The following is a 20,667-nucleotide window of genomic DNA, read 5'->3' as shown; positions in this document are numbered from 1 at the left end:
GTTGCTAGTTTTCTAACTAATTCAGAATATTAAGAGCTGACAGGCATAAGTCTTCTAGAGTCCTTCTGTGTTTGCCAGACTGTAAAAGTTGCTCAGTCTTGCCTCTAGTCATCAGATGGTCGGAAGCTGGGTATGTGGCTCATACCATATTTCATTCATTCACGCAGTTTCTGAATTCATGTTTTTCATGAACATCAATTACACTTTTTTTCTTTTTTACACTTCACTGTTTTCCTTTGTTGATCATGGTTTTTATCTCAGAAATTCAAGTATTCTAGGTAATATACATGAAAATACCTGAATATTGTTGATCACGCCAGTAAACCAAAGGATGCCTTCATCCTCACAAGAATAGCATGTATATATTTAAAATTGTTTCTATATATAAACAAGTAATTGTTTTTACTTAAAAAAATCCTTAAAATCTTCTAGGATACGATACCAAGAGTAAGAGAACCTGGAAAACAAGCTGTACCCTTGACAACTAAGAAAAGATGAATATTTATACAAGATATAGAAAGAAAGGAAAATTCTAGCATTTCAGTTTGGAGAATACTTAAATTTTTGCTTAAGTTCTAGAAAAGCGTGTTGATACTTGTTACTGAATACATTTTTAATGCAGCTTGTTCTAGAATGTTGCATTTATCTTACCAATGATTAGGTTTAAAAACAGTGGAACAATGGAAGAATCACACTGGTTTAAATACATTAACCATGATACATATATTGCTTTCAAGTACATTTAATACAATTAAACCTACTGCATACTTACACATAGCTTGTGGTGAAATTTTTTCTTACAGTTTTCTCAGATATATTTAATGACTGGTGTTTAGATTTCAATATTCTTACAGCATGCAGGTTGAGAATAAAATGCTTAGGGTTTTTACTTGCCACCAGGTCTTGCTTTCTTCATTCTTTTAAGGCTTGTTTTACTCTCTAAATAGTGACTAACAACAATAATTTAATTTTTCAAACCTATAGGTAATTATCTTTCTAGTGATTATTACTCAGCATGGACTATTGTTAACAACTAGCACACCAAATTAGAAAAGCAAATTGTAGGAGAAATTGGACAACAGTCCAACAAGGTTTTAAGAAATACATAAAATTAAATTTTTTTATGTGTTTCATTTAAAAAGTTGTTATCTTTTTTCCAATAGCATGGTCTACATAGAATCAATCTAAAAGTCTTTTGACATTTCCAATCAGTACCATTATACTGCATGTAAAATATGAACTACATCTATTACTAGTTTCTAAATTTCCCGCAGTTCATTTACTATCTTTATTAATATTTCTTTGGAAAGACTGTTCTGTGATAATGATCCTCAAAATGAGGGTCATACCTTCACAGCAAAAATACACAATACATAAACGCTACTTACTTCACGGCTTAACTACAAAGAAATCTAATGTAAAGACAGGGTATATGGCATGGTGGTTAATGGCCACAATTATAAATTTTATTCTTTATCTTTATGTTAAAAGAATGCACACACAGGCTCTTTTATGACTTAACAAGGATAGAGCCCATCCCCTGCAATTAAGAAAGCCGACCAGGGTAGCGGGTGTCCAACCTGCATAATTAATTCTTTGTGTAGCGAAGGAGTATATTTCATAATATCTCTGCCAATTAAACAGTGTGTGTGCCTGCATACGCACATGTTCTATTATGCCTAATTGGCCAGGAGGTTGTGAAACCCAGTACTATAATTTACAAAGAGTTTATGTGCATATACATATACTTCACTTCTGAAAATGCCCTTTGAAGTGGCACTATTAAGAATTTTCCTCAAAAGCCACACTGCTCCCAGGTGTTAGTGGTCACGTGAGGGCAGAATGTAAAATGGAACCACAAATGAATGACAAGAATCATTTTTTTTCTGAATAGCATGACATCAAAGATTAGACGGTACCAAAAGGTGATGTGTTATGCCTAGCGATCTGCCTAACCCAGAGAATATTTTCAGAGAAGGCACACAGCGGAGGAAACACTACCACTGGAAGACAAAAAGATAAGCATGGAGAACCCTGGGCCATGCAGATGATGTAAGTAATCGCTGCGTTCTGGAAAGCAGAATAAAATATTAGTGCCTAAGTTGGCAAACATTCTGGTTTGGGAATGAAATAAAACAAGCACTGACCTAATTTAAACACACACACCAGGTTGTGGTAACAATGGGCAATTACAGAGGAAGCATTAGGAACACCTAACTATTGTGCTCAATAGTCAAAAATGCCCTACTGCTAGAAATGAGGAGAGCCTCCAGGGCTCCGCTGCATCAGGACACCAGCCAATGCACTCAGAGTTGCCTGCCTGACCAGTACTTGATGTGTGGAAACAGAGCTGGGGAACAACCATACTTCGAAAGACATCCCTAGCTCACAAATTGGCCGAGACCACTTGCATTAGTTTTACTTTGCATTTCCGTGGCCACTTTGGGCCACATGAGGCAAGCCAAATACTGATAATTTATCTCTCTCTGCTCAACTTTCTTTCCTGTTTTCTTTCTTTCTCTTCCTTCCTTTTTGAGACAGAGCCTCATTATGAAGTTCAGTGTGGCCTTGAGGTCACTTATATAGTGCACGTTGCCCTTGAATTTATGGCAATCCTGTCTCAGTTTCCCCATTGCTAGGGTAATAATCTGCGCTGCCACACCCGGCTGGTAATTTCTTACTTTTTGAGTTGCAGTGTGAAACACACCGTCAAGGCTTTCATAGTAGAATCCTCTAACTTCACTCTGCTCATCCTAAGCCACCTTGAAAGTGCACTGATGAATATGTGGGAACCTGACAGCTGTGGAATTTTATTTCTAGACTTCAGGCAGAAAAAGGGAATGAAAATCTCGCTGGCAACAAAAAGAAAGTGTTTACATGTGAAATTAATTGTCAGCACAAAGAGCTTTTACAGTCGCTCTGTTCTACAATATAATATTCTGTTTATGTGGCTGCTAGTCTTTCAAAATTTGATTTCTAAGAATAACAGCAAAGACTTTGAAGGGGAGAAACAAGTTAAGTCAGGACCAAGCCACAAAAGGTTAAGAATACAATCCGACTTTTCTTTTTCACTACTGTTTAAACCTGGTCATTATGTGAGTTTTCAGGGCTTCAATAGTGCATGGTTCAAGGCTGGGCGTAGCAGCAGCTGGCTTATTTGAGCACGGTGACCTTCAAGGTCAGCTGCAAAGATTTACGTTGCGCAAACTCCTCCTCTCTCCCAGCTTCATTCCTTTCCAATAGGAACATGCTTAGCACTAAGCAATCCACCTAAAGGCTCCAAAAATCCAAAAAAGGGAGTCACTGATCGAGGAATTCTCAGATTTCTGCCAAGGCACCCTCCCTTGGATGGAGGTCAGCCTGGTACAGTAATCAGAGTCAAACTGTGGACTGGACTCAAGGAAGTAAGTCCAGTGTTTCAAATCATGCCTGTTAATGGGCAGTTTCTTTTCCGTAATGAAGACAATACAAAGCGCAAATAGCTGATAAACAGCCCAAAGTAAACCAGGAGCAAAGGTGTAAGAATAAAGTTTGGAAACAAATCTTATATCTAAGAAACTCCCCAAACAAAAACAGAAAAATAATCAGCTTTTTAAACTCTGGTTTGAGATTATACAGTCGTGCAAGTACAGTAAGAAAGTTGAGATTATGATACAAGATACTTGCTCTTTTTAGCAATAAAAAAACCCCAGAAAAAATAGCCTTTGCTAAACATGCTTAGCAGCAGAAAAGCCTTTCAGGCATTTAAGTATAACATAAGCTTTTTGTCATCCCATGACCTCAACAAATATGTTAGTAAATTTTTTACCTAAGTAGAACCACAGTAAATATTTACTTAACACATCTGAGGTTCTAAAACTGGACCACCTTATTCCACTGTATAAATTGGTTTTCATCTGCAACCAAAAAATGAGAAACACTATATCTTGTGGTCTTTTTCTACTTTTAAAAGAAAACAGAACACTTAAATGTATGAGTTCTACATATGCTATGTTCCAGCACACCAAAATGCAATTGTAAATTTTGGAACTCTATTGTCCACTACAAAGGAGAGCAATGTTCTTGCGATGCTTTCCAATACTGGACATCTGGAGTAGCAGGATTTTTTCCAAGCACATTCCAAGGCTAATGGGAAACATCTAGACTTGCTTTTATTAGCTTGTTTGAGTAATTTTAGGCATGTGATCCAATGTTTCACCTTTAAATAACTATTAGAAGTCTGATTTCTAGTCTCTAAAGATACAAAATTTTTTTCTTTCCTCGTGGTCATTGCGTTATCCATTAAATTCTCATGAAAAAACTTCAGAAGCATGGACAAATAATTGCTTAACGACCCTAATTCTTTGTTAAAATCTTCAATCAAGTACTAGTATGATACTTATTTGTTTACCTAAAAAGGATTTTGGGTTCTTCCCGGTCTGGGTAGACTACAAGATAGCCAGCTGCTTTGAAGAATCTACAGACATTCCAAAGCACTCCTCTTGTTGACCTGTACAAGACCAAGATTTCCAGAAAGTTTGCCTTTTGTTCACAAGTGCTCATTCCAAAAGAAACTATTCCCTTTTGCCATTAGTGCACCTGCTGGCAGTTACAACCCCCTCAGCATGTAGCAAAATTCATTTCACAGCTCAAGGCTTGTCATGTACTGTTCAGGTCATTGAAGACTGATACCTCCTCAACAGCAAACAGCAACCTAACAGGCCACTAATTTGGAGGGAAAATGGCTTCTACTGCAGGAAATTATTGCTTATCTTATAAAGAAAAAAGAAAGAAAAAGAAAAATATATACAGATCTGTGTAAATATACCATAAGTGCTCAGTCAAAAAAGAGACAAGAGGGTTCCAATAACCTGTCCTATAAGCAAACTTCCAAAACAAACAACAGTACAACAGGAATAGAATGAGGTTAGAATAAATGTGATATAGCCCTGCATCATCCAGGTTTCCAATCTCACTGGTGAAGCTAGTTGGTTTTATCTTTGCGGTTGTTATTGGCAGCGGTGGCAGCAGTAGTGGTGGTGATGGTGCTCTGTGTGTGTGTGTGTCCCACTACTGGGGCTGAACCCAGGGACTATCAAGCCACCATCCCAGTCCTTTTTTTTTTTTTTTGAGAGAGAGAGAGAGAGAGAGAGAATTTGTGATCCTCTTGGTTCAGTGCCGGCTAGAGAAAGGTTTGACTCTGCAAAAGCTTCTGTGATTTGCACTTCTATTAGGCAGCATCATGGAAAGCAGAGAAGACCAAAGGGAGGAGCCTCTAATCCACATGGATAAGGTGACTCAGGACCAAGAGCCAGCAAAGAAACACATGAATAAAGACTTGTAAAAATAACTGCTAAAAGAATGCCAAATCAGGAGGTAAGATACCTTGGACAAGGAATCACCTGTCTTCTAAATACCATGAAAAAGGTGGTCCTGGAAACTCAGATTTTCATTTCAATTCCTGACTATATTCATCAAGAGAAGACCTCACTTACTATTTTTATTTTCTTTCTCTCTCAGTCTTTTTCCTATTGCAAACCAAACTTCAAAACTATAATTCCTCAAAGGAAAAGATCCTACATGGGACTTATTGGAACCCATGTAAGCAGAGCAATATGGAAATTTGAGGACTCACAATTTTCTATAAAAATGGAGTCCATAATAAGTTTCTCACAGTGCTGGGGATGAACACTGGTTCTGTGCTTGACCACTAAGCTATATGCACCTCCAGCCTATAATGCCTTAAAGGTTTCTGATTTTGGTTTTGGTGCGCTAGTTTAATGTTTACAAGTTCATTTCAAGGGTGAAATGGCAATAGGGTCAGGCACAAAAGTGAATGAATCAGAGAACACTATTTTACAGAGGAGAACATTAAGGGAACTGGCCCAATGCTCACAGCCAAAAAATGTAAAAGACAGGGTTCAAAGCCAGCATAACATCTCACAGAACCGTCTGTCAGGATTGATCTGTTGTGCAGTTTCCCCAGAACCACCTGGATGTCACCATGAAGCCCCCTGAAAGCTGGGGCCTATTTACAATTCTCCAAGTAGGTGTTGAGCATCTCTTCCTACTGCCCTTGTGATAAAATTCAGATAGATTTCTGACACCTATTGTCAAGAGTAATTTTCTCAAAATTCTTTGTTGCTCTTCTGTTTCCAATAAATAGCCACTCTTCAGATATAACGTACCTTAAAAAAAAACCACATGGTATTTGAGATCACAAAAGGATTTGTTCTCTAGCATTCAAGTGGTGCAGCGATTGAGAAAATGCCAGTCTTACAGCAGCAACTTGGATATATGGCTACATTAAGACTCTGGATCTGGGGCTGGGGATTTAGCTCAGCAGCATAAGCACCTTCCTTGCAAGCAGGCAGTCTTGAGTTCAATCCCCAGTACTGATAAAAATGAAAAAGACAAAAAAAAAAAAAAAAAAAAAGACTCTGGATCTACTAATCTCAAGTAATACTGGTAATCACAGTTTTGTCCTTTTTTGTTTCCTTGGAAGGAAATGTTCAGCAAATATCTAGTAATCACAGCAGCCAATTATAAAGGGCAGGCACTAAGAAACCAAAGTGTTGCAGTATGACCCCAAATGAACTCTCAAACAGAACCTTCTTAGATGGCCTAAGATGAATGATCTGACTTACTCTGGATATCTTTTTCTTTTATCAAAGGCATCTGAAATCCTGTTCACTATACTTTGTTTTTCAAAATTCTAGTCAATTTCAAAAATGGCTCCAGATAGTTAGTCTTATTTTTATCATTGATAAAAATAAAGACACAAACCATATACTGCATAAAAATATAAAATGACTCTAATCAAAAGGAAGAAAATTAGACCCCAGAGAGTCAGTGAATAAACTACTAAGAATGGTAAATTTAGGAAGAAAATAAATTTAACCTGATTACACTTGGAAACTTATAATGTATTAGAAATTCTGGGCAGACTAATGGAAAAATGGAGATGAAGTAATAACCAATTCTTGGTTTTACTCAATTATAAAGTTACCAAACAGCAATAATAAAGTATACCATCCTCAAATTACATATACAGTACCACATGCACCCATAGTAAAAAAAAAAGTGGTGTCCTATCAGTTTTGATTAAACAATAGAACTGATCAGTTAAGTAAAAAAGAAAAAAATCACATTAATTATCAGATGAACTGTTTCTATGATGCCAAAGAACAAATTTAATTGAATCTCTGATTGAATTGATTGTGACAGTGTAGACAGTCAAGCCTTCACATAATAAAATTAAAGTTCAAAAAGCAGTCCTCATGAAAGAAAAGGGAAAAAAGGCCTAAATGAAGATTAAATGAAAAGATGGGAAGACTTGGCTCCCAGACCATGATAACAAGATCAGAACAATTTAAGATTCTATTATCAAAAAGTAAGCAAAATATGCAATGGCAGAGCATTTTATGAGGTATAATTAGACCCCAGACACCATAAGGCAGCAAGAAATGAAGACTTGTTTCTAGTCTAGAGTATTCATTCCTTGAAAAAGTCAAATCCAGTTAATTGAGAACTAAAATTAGGTGTATGACAAGAGATCAAAGAAGGAATGAATGAAATAATTTTTGATCCTATATTAACTAAGTTGGTCAGATATATAATCTCAGGCACTCAATTAATTAATTGAGGAATATTTACTCAATACTCCCTATGAGGTATTATCGACTATTTGATAGGCAGTTTCTTAACCTTACAGAATGAACACCATCAGAGTATACTCCATTACTCTGCATTTGAATTATAAAACATGCAAAGAAAAAAATATTTATTTTCAAAAAAAAATTTTTTTTAAACTAAGCCACCGAATCCTTGTAAGTCTATTCAGAAAAGGGGTGTACTACTAAATATAATTTACCTTTACAAATTCTAACTTTCTAAATACACAACTGAAATTCTTTGATATTGCATGCTGTAAACCTTTGGGTGACTTTCCCACAGTGTCCATTCTTCAGCTGGTGTAACTGAGTTCCTACAGTGCAGCAGGTCCTGGGCTAAGTGCTCAACTGTGTCCTACCCAACCCACACAGCAGGCTGACACACTGAGACTCAGCAACTGCCTGGAAAATGCATATAAGAACAGACTGTCAACTATGGTACCAATGAGCCTTTCGGGTAATTTTAAGTAGGACAACTTAGTGAAGGACATGAAATGGTATTGTGTGGAGGGAGCACTTAATATCAAACTTCTACTGGGGTCATGCTTATAAATAGGTAGCAAGTTTTATCTATCTAGCTACTCTCTTTACGACCAACTACAGTACTTCTTCACAATTCAGAATGCTGGCTGTCAAAGAAGCAGTATCTTCTTAGTTTCTGCTCCTTCCTCTGAACAGATTCAGACCCCAACTTTATTCAGAAAGTGTCCTCAAAATGCCTAGATCCATTTTAAACAAACAACTTCTATAAATTTTCCCCTGGCCAGCCACTGGACCAGGTCAGCAGTACTTTTCCCTGCTGGATTTGGATCAAACTCAGTCCAGCCAGGAAAGCTGTTACCTGCTCCAGTAATCAAAGGACAGTGGTGTATGATGGTGATCTGAGTGCAGGGGGTGAAGACAAAAAACCACACAGCCACACCAACACTTCTGTGCACACTATGAATCTCCCCCTTGTTTCAAGCACCTATTGGTGAGCTTGGCTCAGGATTTTTCTGGCAATGACTCTTTGGCTGCTCTCCCTTTCCTTCTAATCAATGGCTCTCCTTCCCAATCTTAGCCAAAAAGGGTCCAACAGACCTTATTTTCTTTGGCCACGCTCTCTTGTATTATCATTTCCTTCTTCTTGAACACAGTTTATGTATATAATACACAGTATCAAAGTAAGCATGAATGCTGAATTAGTAACCTAAAGTTATACGGCTTTAAAATATCCCCAGCTAGATAATCATAACACTCGGAAGGCAAGAAGCTTAGATCAGAAAACATTCCAAGGTAATGATTTTATTAAAAACTATTTCATTACCTTGTGAAACTGGAGCAGACTTTAGTGTCATGGCTGCCTCAATTAGACTATTGAGAAACTAACTTCAGCGTGTTGGAAAAACACCACTAACCTCTTTCACAACACCACCGCACAGTCAACACTGGGGAGGCAATGGGGGACTCTCCCTCAGAATGATATTCCTCTATAAGCAGTCAATATTTCTGTGCTCTCAGAGAACCTCTTTTGCTTGAAGGAATGTAAAAAAAGGTAGCATAGAATGCAGGAATTATACTGATAGGAAACATAGATTTCACTTAGGGCACACTTATTTCTTCCCCTTACCTCCCTAACCTTGAGACTTTTGAAATCTTCAGTGACAGGGGCTTTGCAGCAGTGAATTTATTATCAGCACATGGTCACTTCATTCCCTAAACCACAAGATTTATAATTTGAAATGTCTCAACTCTGCAAAGACCCAGGCTCTTAGTAGACATAAATCCCAAAGTAGGCCACCTGATTCTGGACAGAAATAAACAGATTCTCATGTATCCATGAACACAAACTCATCCATTTATTGAACAGGCATTTAGGTGTTTATTGATCTCAAGGGACAGGCCAGATCCTGTTAGGTACAGGAGCAGAGATCAAACCTTTCAGAGATGCGAGATCTTTCCAAGCTCCCATTATAAATGTCAATATGGTTAGGATTTCCTTCCTCTTTAAAGGAAGAGTATGCCAAATAATCTCACTACCTGCCCAAAAGTTCCCTTTCAGCGATAAAACTTCCACATCTGAATTCATCACCCTACTGATAGAAGAAAAGTAAAAACAAGAAGCATCACAGTCTCAATTACTACCAAGAAATACAGGTGATACAGTTACTAGGGGGTTAGTGTTCTTGTTTCAAGACTACAACTTTGAAGGTAGAAAAGCATGCTGAAATAAGTCAGATTCAAACACACTTAAATTTGTGGTAGGCATACAGAAGAGCGTAAGATTATTCCTGCCTGGTGTACTGGGTGAGTTTCATAGAGGAGTTGTCACTTAAATTGTCTTGACGAATACTTTTATTTGTCAGGAAATATATTCCTTTTAAGTCAGGTCACCGAAGGAAGGAATCCCTGGACACAACTGGAACAAAGGACCCAGTCTCTCAAAGAAAATACATTCCATCATGGCTACAAATAGAGGATTATTTTATAGTTCCAGACAAAACTCTCAGCACCATAACTAGATTCATGAAAGTCTAAAACAGTAGCTGAAAAAACTATTTGAGAGTATGAGAAAGGAGAAAACAAATTCAAAGAGCGATGATTACCTAAGTCACTTTCATCCATTTCCAGGTAAGCCCAACTTATGGAAGGAGTTAGATGAGCTAAACCTAGAGACTTTGCAGCTCAGAGCTTCTAAGGTGAGATTTTGTGCTACACCCGTAAGAAAATCTTGAACTTGGCTTTCCCAACTTTTGTGTATCATGTAATGTAACCCTTTAGATGGTCAGAAGACTATGACCACATGAGCAGCCTGTAAGCTTCAGATTGTAAACAATTTCGTATGATGATTTTCACTGCTGGCTTGCATGCTGAATCAGCATATCTAGTCAGGAAGAGAGAGGGAGAGAGGCAGCTGAGCACATGGCTAGTCCATTCTTGCATCCAGTCTGTCTCACCGTAAGGAGCATGGTAGCCTCTTAGGGAAGATGACAGAGCAGTGCTGTACCAGATGACCACGTGGACACTACTGGATCTTCTGGGATCTGCCCTTGGAAGTGCTGCCACTTTCATGGGAGGAAGATGATCATGTTCCTTCTTGCCTTCCCAGTTTCTTCTAGCTAGAGACTGAAACCCCACCACATGAAACCCCAAATGGACTGAGAAGAAGCAATAACTAGAAAAGGTATGTAGGGTGTGTGTTCTTTTCTGTCAGCAACAATCAAAAGGCAAAGAACCTGAGACAGTTTGGTAACCTGAGCAAGAGCCCTGGGCCATCTCTAAGATGCCCAATCAGTAGCTTCCTATTGCTTAGCACATCAAATCTTTGACATTTAGCTCTAACTTTTGAGTTCCGTCCTTGATAGCACTAAGGCCTTAAATAGGGAGGAAACAGGTATAAGCATCACTTGCTAACATATTCCCTTTATCTCAATACTCTTGTCTCTCAGGCAAATCTACCTGAATAATTTAAGTTCTCCATTCAATCAATGCTTATTAAGTACTGGGGCTAAGCCCTAGAATAAAAGCTTAACAAGGGACTAGTTCACTTCTATTTCAAATTTTTGTCAATTCCAAACAACTGTGAATGGTTTCCTGGAACACTATGTTGAGAGTTTTGACATTATATTCAAGAGGAGTAAATGAGTCCCAAGGTTGATTACAACACCTGCCCCTGATGCAGGAGGAGTTTACGGCCATGTGCTTGCCAGCTCTGGCTCTAGCGTCATTTCTGCTTCTTAATTTTTCACTGCTATTCCTCAATCTTCAATACCATTCTGAACCTTACCACTTAGCACTAGATCATATTGTTTTGCACTGCTTGATAAGCTTGCTATGCATGTTAGCTTTTTTCCCACGGCTGAAATATTAATCTGCTGAGGGCAAAGGCCCAGTGTGTATTTTCTCCAATGTAAAGAACTGAGCATGAAAAAAATATCAAACAAAACAAAACAAAACAAAAAACACTTGCCACTTGATAGAAATGAGAATATATGTACAATCTGACTGCTAACTCTTTTCATTCTCTTCGGATTTTCAGGTACATTTCCTTTGTGTTCTTGGGTTCACAGAATCAAGTTATACTGGAAATAAGTGTTAAACTTCCAATACTGGGAACAAATCTCCTCCTGGATTCAAGAGGGGATTTTCATGGCTATAGAATAAGCTGTTGTGAGCTTTGAGCACCACTCCTGGCTCAAACCCAGGGACTAGGATATCACCACATCACCCAGAGCAGCTCTGAAAACTGGTAAAGATGAACAATCACAAGCTTCTCTTTCAGCCACACTTTACATTTTAAACACAAGTTTTTTAACCTTTTAATAGATAATGGAAAATAATTTCTTTTGTATGCTACAATTTGTTTCCACTTCCTAGCTCTTTAGAAGGAAATGTTAAGGATATAAATTACTTTTAGTTTTCAATAACTATTCCTGGTTAACTTAGTAAAGTTGAGTAAGAAAAGTTTAGTGTAATAGACATTAGCATGCACATAAACAGTTATTGAACTTCTACTCTACATTTAATATTTTATACCAATCACTGTATATGAAGTTTGTAAATCCCCTAGGGGCCTATAATTTCATTTGGCAATGGAAGAAATGCATATGAGCCAACTAACAAATAAAGATACCCTGGCTAATACCATGCCATTGCTACTACTAATGACTGAATTGAAATTCAAAATTTAATTGAGAGGTGTGCTAATTTAATGCTAAAGTCCCAAACTATTAGGGATAGTAACATGTGACATACAATAATAGATCAATTTCAGGATCATTGCTAATTTTTAAACCACTGAACGGAAATATTCTTGAAGTTCTCCCTAGGCACAAAATACATAGAAATATCTATTTCAGATAAATTTAGACCCCATAAGCAGTATTTTTCGCAATCATATTTTCTACGGATGTGGGTTGAGATTAATGATTAACCTGTTTTCCAGTTCAAACAAGAGTTTAAAACTGGAATTTTGCAAAATACCTTGATCATCCAAGATGACATAGTCCAAGTACATCTGATTCATTCTCCCTGGTATATTTAAATTGGATATGCTGGTAAGATTTCCTTATCCCTACTCTTTTCTTGTATAGCACATGAATTATAGAGATAATTCAGGCAAATCTTTCCTACTCCTACATCACTCCAGTAACATTTTGAATTACCAAGTGATGAATCAGACAAAAATTGAAAGTTTTTTTAAGGTATCATTATTCAGATAATTATTTCAGTCCTCTATTTTACGTAGGCTGTGAGGATACAGCCTTTAAAGACTTTCCATCCAGGAACAACATTGAGGAACACAGGACCACAGAAACTGCAGCACTGCCCACCAATGCTCCACAGTCAGACCAACCCATCTGGATGACTTCAGATCTTTAAGTGACCAGATACAGAAATAGCTCAATGTACAAAATTCATACTTGGGGATTGCTCATTTAGTTACAAATTATTTTAAAAGCATCCTTTATTTTAGAGATATTCATCATAGAATTTAAAATATAATGAACTCTTTTAGTATATTTGAAATGATCTGATTTGTATTTAACTTTAAAATAGTTGTATCAGGTTAAAATGGCTGAGTAGTTGTTTATTCCAAGATCTCTACTCAAGTACCTTCTCTTGAATTATCTATATAGTTCAAGAGGAAGCTGGACTACGGTAAACCCAGATGGACTATCTCTGCTGTCCTATTTCTCCAAACAATTCTCAGTTCTCCCCCTCCCTGTGCTTTGGAAACCCTTGTGAAAGAGAAGATAGTACCTTATAAAATTACTCTCCTAAGTACTCTTCAACATCTCTACAATCAAGAATCACTAGAGCAATTTGTTAATTTACATTCCAAACTCAAAGGCATAGGTTACCAATGGGACCTCAATCTTTTCCAATTCTTGTTTTTGTTTTGCTTTAAACAAGGAACGTTATGCTAACAATTATTGAAAGAGTCTTCTTATAAATTCATGAACGCCATTTCAGACTATACAGAAAGCACAGATCTATGAATGGTACAATGGAGTCAACTCAATCTTTTTAAAAAGCTCAGCATCAGCCACAAAGAAAACTTAATTTTCCAATTCCTAGGTCTCCATTAATAATGAGCCCATCTTTTGCCACTGTAAGTCTATGACATATACATACTAGGAGATAAGTTTACTGTCTATGGGTAATCTGTTGAAAATCTAGATGTGGTCCACTAATTCTGCAAAGATTTCTTTTCATTGATATACCTGAGTCAAGTACCTTTAAAGTAAAATACCTTAAAAAAATTAGAGAACCATAATAACATAGCTCTAGAAATTAAAATTTAATAAAAAGTCAAATATTAACTGTCAAAAAATTTCTGCAGAACCACAATAATTACAAAGTTGTATATTCTATTAATTTCAAAAAACAAAGGGGGCATGATTACTAGAAAATTGAAAAAAATAGAGAATTAATTATATTGAAAAGAATATTCTGGTCAACTAAGATACAGAACATTATAACTAAAACTGAAATGTTTAACAGTAATCTTGGGTTGCACAAGCCCAAGTGCCACCATTGCACACTGTAACCCATGGGAATGACGCCCCCTGCAGTTGTCCATTCCCAGAGTACAGTGTGAATGGTGCCTCAGAGCTGAACAAGGTGGCTGCTGTGTGTGTGTGTGTGTGTGTGTGTGTGTGTGTGTGTGCGCATGCTTGCTTTAGGAAACAATGAGAATAAAGTCTAGAATTTCTGTATGTCTGGAGATAATTGTTGTGAAACATCTTCTCTTTACAGTATGTTAAAAGTCTAGTCTAGATACTTAATCACTGTTTAGAATTCTGGAGTCTACCAGTTAATTTCTTACACTGGACTGAGCTGATTATAAATTTGTGTCTGGAATGAGCATTTTATCAGACAACATAACACGCTGAAATTAGATTTCCTTTACTGTTTTATATTACGTAAATGAAAACATACCTTTAACAGAAAAGTCATGTTTGTATCTACTCTAGGAGTGGCCAGGAATTAAATCTGCCTCCTGCTTAGTTTTCCTTTTATGAAGGCAAATCCTTACTGCCGGCCAGATACAGAAATCTACAGAGTAATTCTAGTTTGCATCAGGGGGGAGAATTAACTTTATTTTGCCAAAAAGAAGAAAGATACATGGCACCTGTAAGATCTGTTTTAAAAAAAACACATGATAGAAACTTTTTTTAAAAAAATGTTTTTATATGCAAAGACTTCTAGGAGCGCAGAGTTTCCAGAATAAGAGAATTGCTAGAAAGTTACTTGGAATCACCCACAGACAATAACTGTCAGTGGTTTCATTTCAAGCAATGGGCTTGTGCCAAAAGAGACTGACATCTTGATGAAAGGATCACCAAAAAGTTGTGAAAATTCTTTCATGTGTAAAAACCTTTCCAAGAGCAACAAGTGGTGACTGTCCATTCTGTCACCATACATAAATGGCAACTATAAAAAATTAACATGCAATATTAATGTGCTTTTCTGCATCCAAATGGTTCCAACTTTCATTCTAGGCTCTGGCACACCCGTTTGCCTTCTAAAAGCCCATTCTACTCACCACTTTGATATTTATTCTGATCTTGACCTACAGGGCTGGTTTTGGCAAGGTCAGTAGTCATATTTATATTTAACCAAAAGGTAACCTGAAATATTGCAATGTACCCTCTTCATCATCTATCCATGGTAACAAAGAATATGTAAGATTCTAGGATACAGAGCCAAGAGGCAAGATGAGGTGTCCAATCATACTAAAAGAATTAAATAAACAAAGTATTTTCCAACAATCTACTTTATTACACTAGCTAATTGGGAATTTAATATGAAGTCACAGAATTCGTTGATTAATGTAATTTTACTTTCACCTCTTTTGTCTTTTTACTCCAAGTTCCTTAACTTGACTATTATCAAACTGGTCCAAGTAAGACCTAATTTATTTAATGTTAACGCCCACATGTTGAAATAAAAAGAGAGTCACACATAAAATTGTTTTTTAAAAAACCTTACTTGTTAGTAATAGACAATCTGAACTCACTGATTGCCTCTGATTCATTTTTAATCCTTAGAAGCTTATTCTTGGGTTGTTCTCAAAGAATATGTAAAGTATATCAGATTCACTAAATTCCACCCTTGTATAAAGAAAAAACTAAAACTTAAATGGGAAATCACCCCTCTAAGTAGCAAAGAGGTGTTTCAAAAAGCACATAAACATTTGCAGTCAGACATGCTGTACTCAAGTAAAAAGTTTTATAACATTTCTATTATTTTGTTTTCAGATCAATCTTATTTCCAACCTTATTTCCAAATTTTTCATACAAGTTTAATGTACTTATTCAGGTGCTTTTAATGTGTATTCTCTTTATTTCTTCAGTTTTGAGTAATCAAACATTTGATTGCTATCTTTGGATCATAATCCTTCTTAGAAATAGCTACACTTTTATTTAGAGATTAGCATGACTTCTAAAATTAAATAAATGTCTTCTATAACTGAAGTTATAAATCAGGAAAACACACACCAATGCATTTGCATAATAAGGTACATTAATATAAAAATCTACAAATTTTTATAAACTAAAGCTGTTTGACTACTACATACACACTCAGTAAGTTTTAGATAAGTTCTGCCTATTGTAATATAAGATTCATTGTTTTGTTTGAGCCCTAGTGCTGTCACCCCTTTCATGGATGTCACATGTTACTCTTAAAAGAACAGAACAGTTTCCGTGGTTCAAATCTTAAAAAAAAATTTCGCATTAAAGAGGAATTCTAGTTTTCTATTCAAAACAATTGCAAGTCAAAAGATCTAATTCATCACATCCAGTTCACATAAGCTGCTGTACTGCAAAGCTCCCACATGCTGGAGATAGAACCTCTTAAAGGTCAGAAGGGGTAGGAACAATGAAGAGTTGAGGCGGTTGAAGGTGGGTGGTTGATATTTATATGTAATAAAGACTGATAAGCTACTGAGAATTTCCTCTGTCGACCAAATCTTACCATTTTGAGAATCTTAATAGTCTTGGGCTTCTACTCCCCCTCTCTTCAGTCCAGGGAGACCAACCTGCAAAATATGTTTAAATACAGTAGGCAAACTGCCTCACCACAGGTCAGTAAGTGTACATTGCTTCTTTAGAGGTTACAGACAAACAACCACTTTCTATGGTTAAGTTACATGCAAAGTATTCTAACCACTGGGGTTTCTGCAAGATTTCCAAGTGGTCTGCAGGTTTCAATAGGGGACAAAGGAATCCCTGCTACCTGGCTCTGCAGAGTCCAAGGCTATTCTTAGCATTTGGTTCATCTTTAAATTCCAGGAGTTCAAAAGGTTTAGCAACTTAAAAGTAGAAACAAGTGATAAAAATAGATTGTTTTCTGGCTGCTCTTTGTTCCCAGACATACTACTGGCAGTATATTTGCAATCAAGACAGCAGAATAGGAATCAGCCTTCCACCGTGTAGTGTAATGCCTCAGAGTGGATATTTTTGGAAATGGCACTGCATTACATAACCTTCCGTGTTTAAAAAAAATCTACACAGAGAAAAAAAGTCAGGAATATATATCATTATTCCCTTCTCTTTAAAACCAATAAACATTAATGTGCATGCTGTAGGGATTTTCCCTCGACCTTTATGGGATCAAAACACAGCTCTTTTGTTAATATAAGTTATGCCAAAAATTAAGATGAATGGAAAAACTAAAAGTTCTCAAAAAGGGTGGTATAAGCTCTTAAAGAGTTATCCCATAATGTTAGCATAGATACACATAAAGGAAATCCAGCTATTTTTATTACTAAGAAAAAAAGTCATGTATTTTGAAGCTCCTCCACCCCAAGTTCAGCAGCTTTGTAAGAAATTGCAGAAAAGTGCTGCAAGATCAGAAGCATGAAAAGACCCCTAGCTGCAGCAGCCGCTGGAAGAGTAATCAAGTGTACGATGGAAGGACACAAAATAATTTTACAAGGTGGGGGCATGCGTACACCAAAGTGCATTTAATGCAAAAACACAACAATTCCTAACAATGCTATAGAAGAGCAAAATTAACCACACAGCAAGCAAAACCCCACCCCTTCTCAAAAGAATGCATTTCTCCCTCTTAACTTGTGCATTTAAAAGAAAAAAAAAAAAGCTGAAGTTAAATTCTAGCCTTAATGCAGCAGGACCAAAATGCTAGAATTTCTTCAAGGCATATGCTTCAGCTCTTTAAAATTTAGAGGGAAGAAGCATGAACTCTGCAGGGTTGAAGGGTCCAGCTAAGGGCAAAGGCAAGGAATCGACACAAAAGAGAAAGCAGCGCTCCCAGCCGGAGATGAGAATGGCATATACTTACAGACAAAAGCCCCGCGCCCCGCTCACTCTCTCCTCTCTACACCTGAAACACAAATGTGGATGAAAAAGGGCATCATGCTAGAAAGACAGCTAGGGAAGGGGGAGGGGAAAGGGGTGGAGGAAGAGGAGGGGGAGGGGAAGGGAAACAAAACCCAAACCGGCTTCACTTCCAAGAAGTGCAGCCTTGGAAAAGAAGGAGGGGAAGGTTTCCCTGCCTGTGCGCTCTCTCCAAGTGTGTCTTGTGTCTTTCTCTAAATCAGTCTCCCTCTCTCCCTCCCTGCCCTCCCTCTCACGCCCCCTCCCTCCTCTCTCTCTCGCCAGTCGCTAGTGTACTAGTGAACAATGAGCTAATTCTGATGGAGCTGGCCCTTCGCCAGCGCCCCAGTCTTGCAGCCACTGTGCTGCCGCCGAGGAGCCAGACTGCTTACTCGGCAGGAATCGGCGGCCTGGGGCCCCGTTGGAGAGTGGCCAAGGCGCGCGCCCCGCACGGCACCCGCACCCGCGCCCGCGCCCGCGCCCGCGCCCCGCTCGCGCCGCCCCCACCGCGCCCGCGGCCGGCTGGGGACAAAGCGGACCCGCACCCGGCGCGCCGCCCCGGCCCCGCCCCGGCCCGGAGCGCGGAGCGCGGCGCGCACACACCCGGCCCTGCCTCCCGCGCCCTGCCTGGCTACTCCGCCTCGACGTGCGGTTGCTTTGCAGACAAATAAGGAGGCGGAGGAGGCGGTCTGGGGGTGCGCCAGGCGTGAAGGCGGCCAGGGCGCTGCACCGCCCGGCGGCCGGCCAGGGCGTGGGGAGAGGCGGCGCGGCCCGTACTGTAATAATAAACCTGCCGCAGAGGGCATCTGAGGGAAAGAGGACAGCGACGGGCGGCAGCCACCTTCCCTTTTATGTGCCTGTCCTGAGCGAGGCAGAAAATGGTGCCCACGGCGGCGGCGCGGAGCCGCACACAAAGAGCCCGCGCCGCCCGCGCGCCCGGCAGCCCTCGGGGAAGCCCGGGCGGGAGCACCCGGAAGGCTGCGCTCTGGGGCGCGCGCGCGCACACACACACATGCACACACATGCACACACACACACGTACGCACGTGCACACAGGCACTGGCACACTTGTGCACACGCGTGCACACATTCAGCCAGAGCCCTGGCCTGGTGTGACGGCCCAAGACGCGCTGCCCCAAGAGCTTCCTTCTCCCTGGAAGCACCCAACAGGTTACCCACTTTCTGCCACTCTGGAATTACACTGTTTTAAAATTGAGTTTTACTTTAAAAAAAAAAAAAAAAACAGCTTTGCCATTTCTGATCTTTTTTTAAAGTCTTACTTAAAATGTCTCTTCATAGTAATGTGGCTCAAAATTTTGCAGCAAACTCGATCAAACTCTTGTGAACAAGGCAGGATATCATTTTATGGTAGCTGTCAGATGTTATGGAGGGGAAGTTGTTTCCTAATTAAATGCTTTGCCAAGAAAAAAGATACAAAGGATCATAATTCTTCTAAATTTGGTACCCATATTTTATCCCTAGTAACCAAAGCAATGTTTTCTGTTATAACAGTCAAAGAAAATAAGACAAATTTACAAAACTCAATTTTTAAACATATGTTTACAGAATGTCTTATTTTTTTAGATTCAAGTGTACTGGATACAGAAATAGCAGAGTTTAAAAAGCAACACTTTTGCACCCATAATTGTAAAAGAATAAATCGACTTCTGTGTAAGCTTTTTGCAGTACTCTGGCTCACCTTTTAAACTACAAAAGCCCCTAGGGTGGCATTTAGGAAGCCGGGTAGGAGCTTCTCTGAATTGAACTATAACATCGCTATAATTTTCCGGCAAAAATCTTTTCTGAGAGCCATGACGATGAACACAGGCAAGAAACAAATTTCACCCAAATGCCCTGACACCTTCAGGGCCAGTGTTTACCTGCTAGTGCTTCAGGAAAAATGAGGAGCAGGCTGGGTGTGGGGCAGGGAGAGAGAGGCCTGAGCCTGCTTCTCTTGTCTGCAGCCCCAGCAGGCCAGCCAGGGCTCCTCCACACTGCAACCTTTGCTGTTTGTCCCCTCAGAGTCAGGCTAGAGAAGATACCCAGGGATGCCACCACATCAAAAACTCCCCAAATGCACCTTAGAACATCTGTTCCAGAAGAACATGATGTACATGAGGAATTACACACACACACACACACACACACACACACACACACACACACACACGGACCCTAGTGCTTATGCAAAACTTCCCCAAAGTCTTCTTTCAAGATACATGGAAATCTAGGATTTATCAAGTATTAGGGTTTTTTTTTTCATTGTAACCGTAGACATCAAGTTTCAGATTTTAAGAATTAACAGTGTTTTAGAATTATAGTCCATTCATGTAACATTCATCTTTTTGTGTTCCAGAAAATCGTCCTAATTTATCCAAGAACATTCTTGAGTCTCTTCTAGATGGAGGAGACTTGTCAACCACTTAAGGATAAAAAGGAACTCACATCCTGTCACTTCACTAAGGAACTGTAGTATTAGCTATTTCAGGGTTCGAGTGCCCTGCCCCCTCCATCTATCCTGCAGGTTGTGCAGTACACATTTGCTCCTAAAACTCATTTGCAATCATGGTACCCCACCCCCTTACAGACTAAAAGCCGTGTTAGCTTCAATTGACTACAGTCTAACTTTCTAGCTTTATCATCATATATCTTGCAGTCATAGAACACTAATCCTTCATTTCTGTCTG

General features: G+C 38.7%; 1 protein-coding gene across 2 annotated transcripts in view; it reads right to left on the bottom strand.

Annotated features, from left to right (window-relative positions):
- The window catches only part of Nrep (neuronal regeneration related protein), a 28,161-nt gene extending 9,678 nt beyond the window's left edge, over positions 1-18,483 (bottom strand). Inside the window, exons 1-3 of one of the 2 annotated variants that reach the window (XM_063245462.1) lie at positions 18,373-18,483; positions 17,946-17,987; positions 16,617-16,680 (exon numbers count right to left, since the gene is read on the bottom strand). In XM_063245462.1, coding sequence (XP_063101532.1) covers positions 16,617-16,619 — 3 coding nt within the window. In that variant the 5' untranslated portion in view covers positions 16,620-16,680; positions 17,946-17,987; positions 18,373-18,483. Of the gene's footprint in view, positions 1-16,616; positions 16,681-17,945; positions 17,988-18,159; positions 18,204-18,372 lie in introns of those variants that run through there. The other variant, XM_063245463.1, reaches the window with a different exon arrangement.
- Between the last annotated feature and the right edge of the window lie 2,184 nt (positions 18,484-20,667).

This window comes from Cavia porcellus, unplaced genomic scaffold, assembly GCF_034190915.1.
Source record: "Cavia porcellus strain 051 isolate PalLab524CR breed Dunkin Hartley unplaced genomic scaffold, mCavPor4.1 scaffold_2, whole genome shotgun sequence".
NCBI lineage: Eukaryota > Metazoa > Chordata > Mammalia > Rodentia > Caviidae > Cavia > Cavia porcellus.
The sequence above is the reverse complement of the archived record's forward strand: the minus strand, read 5'-3'. Positions and strand labels throughout refer to the sequence as shown.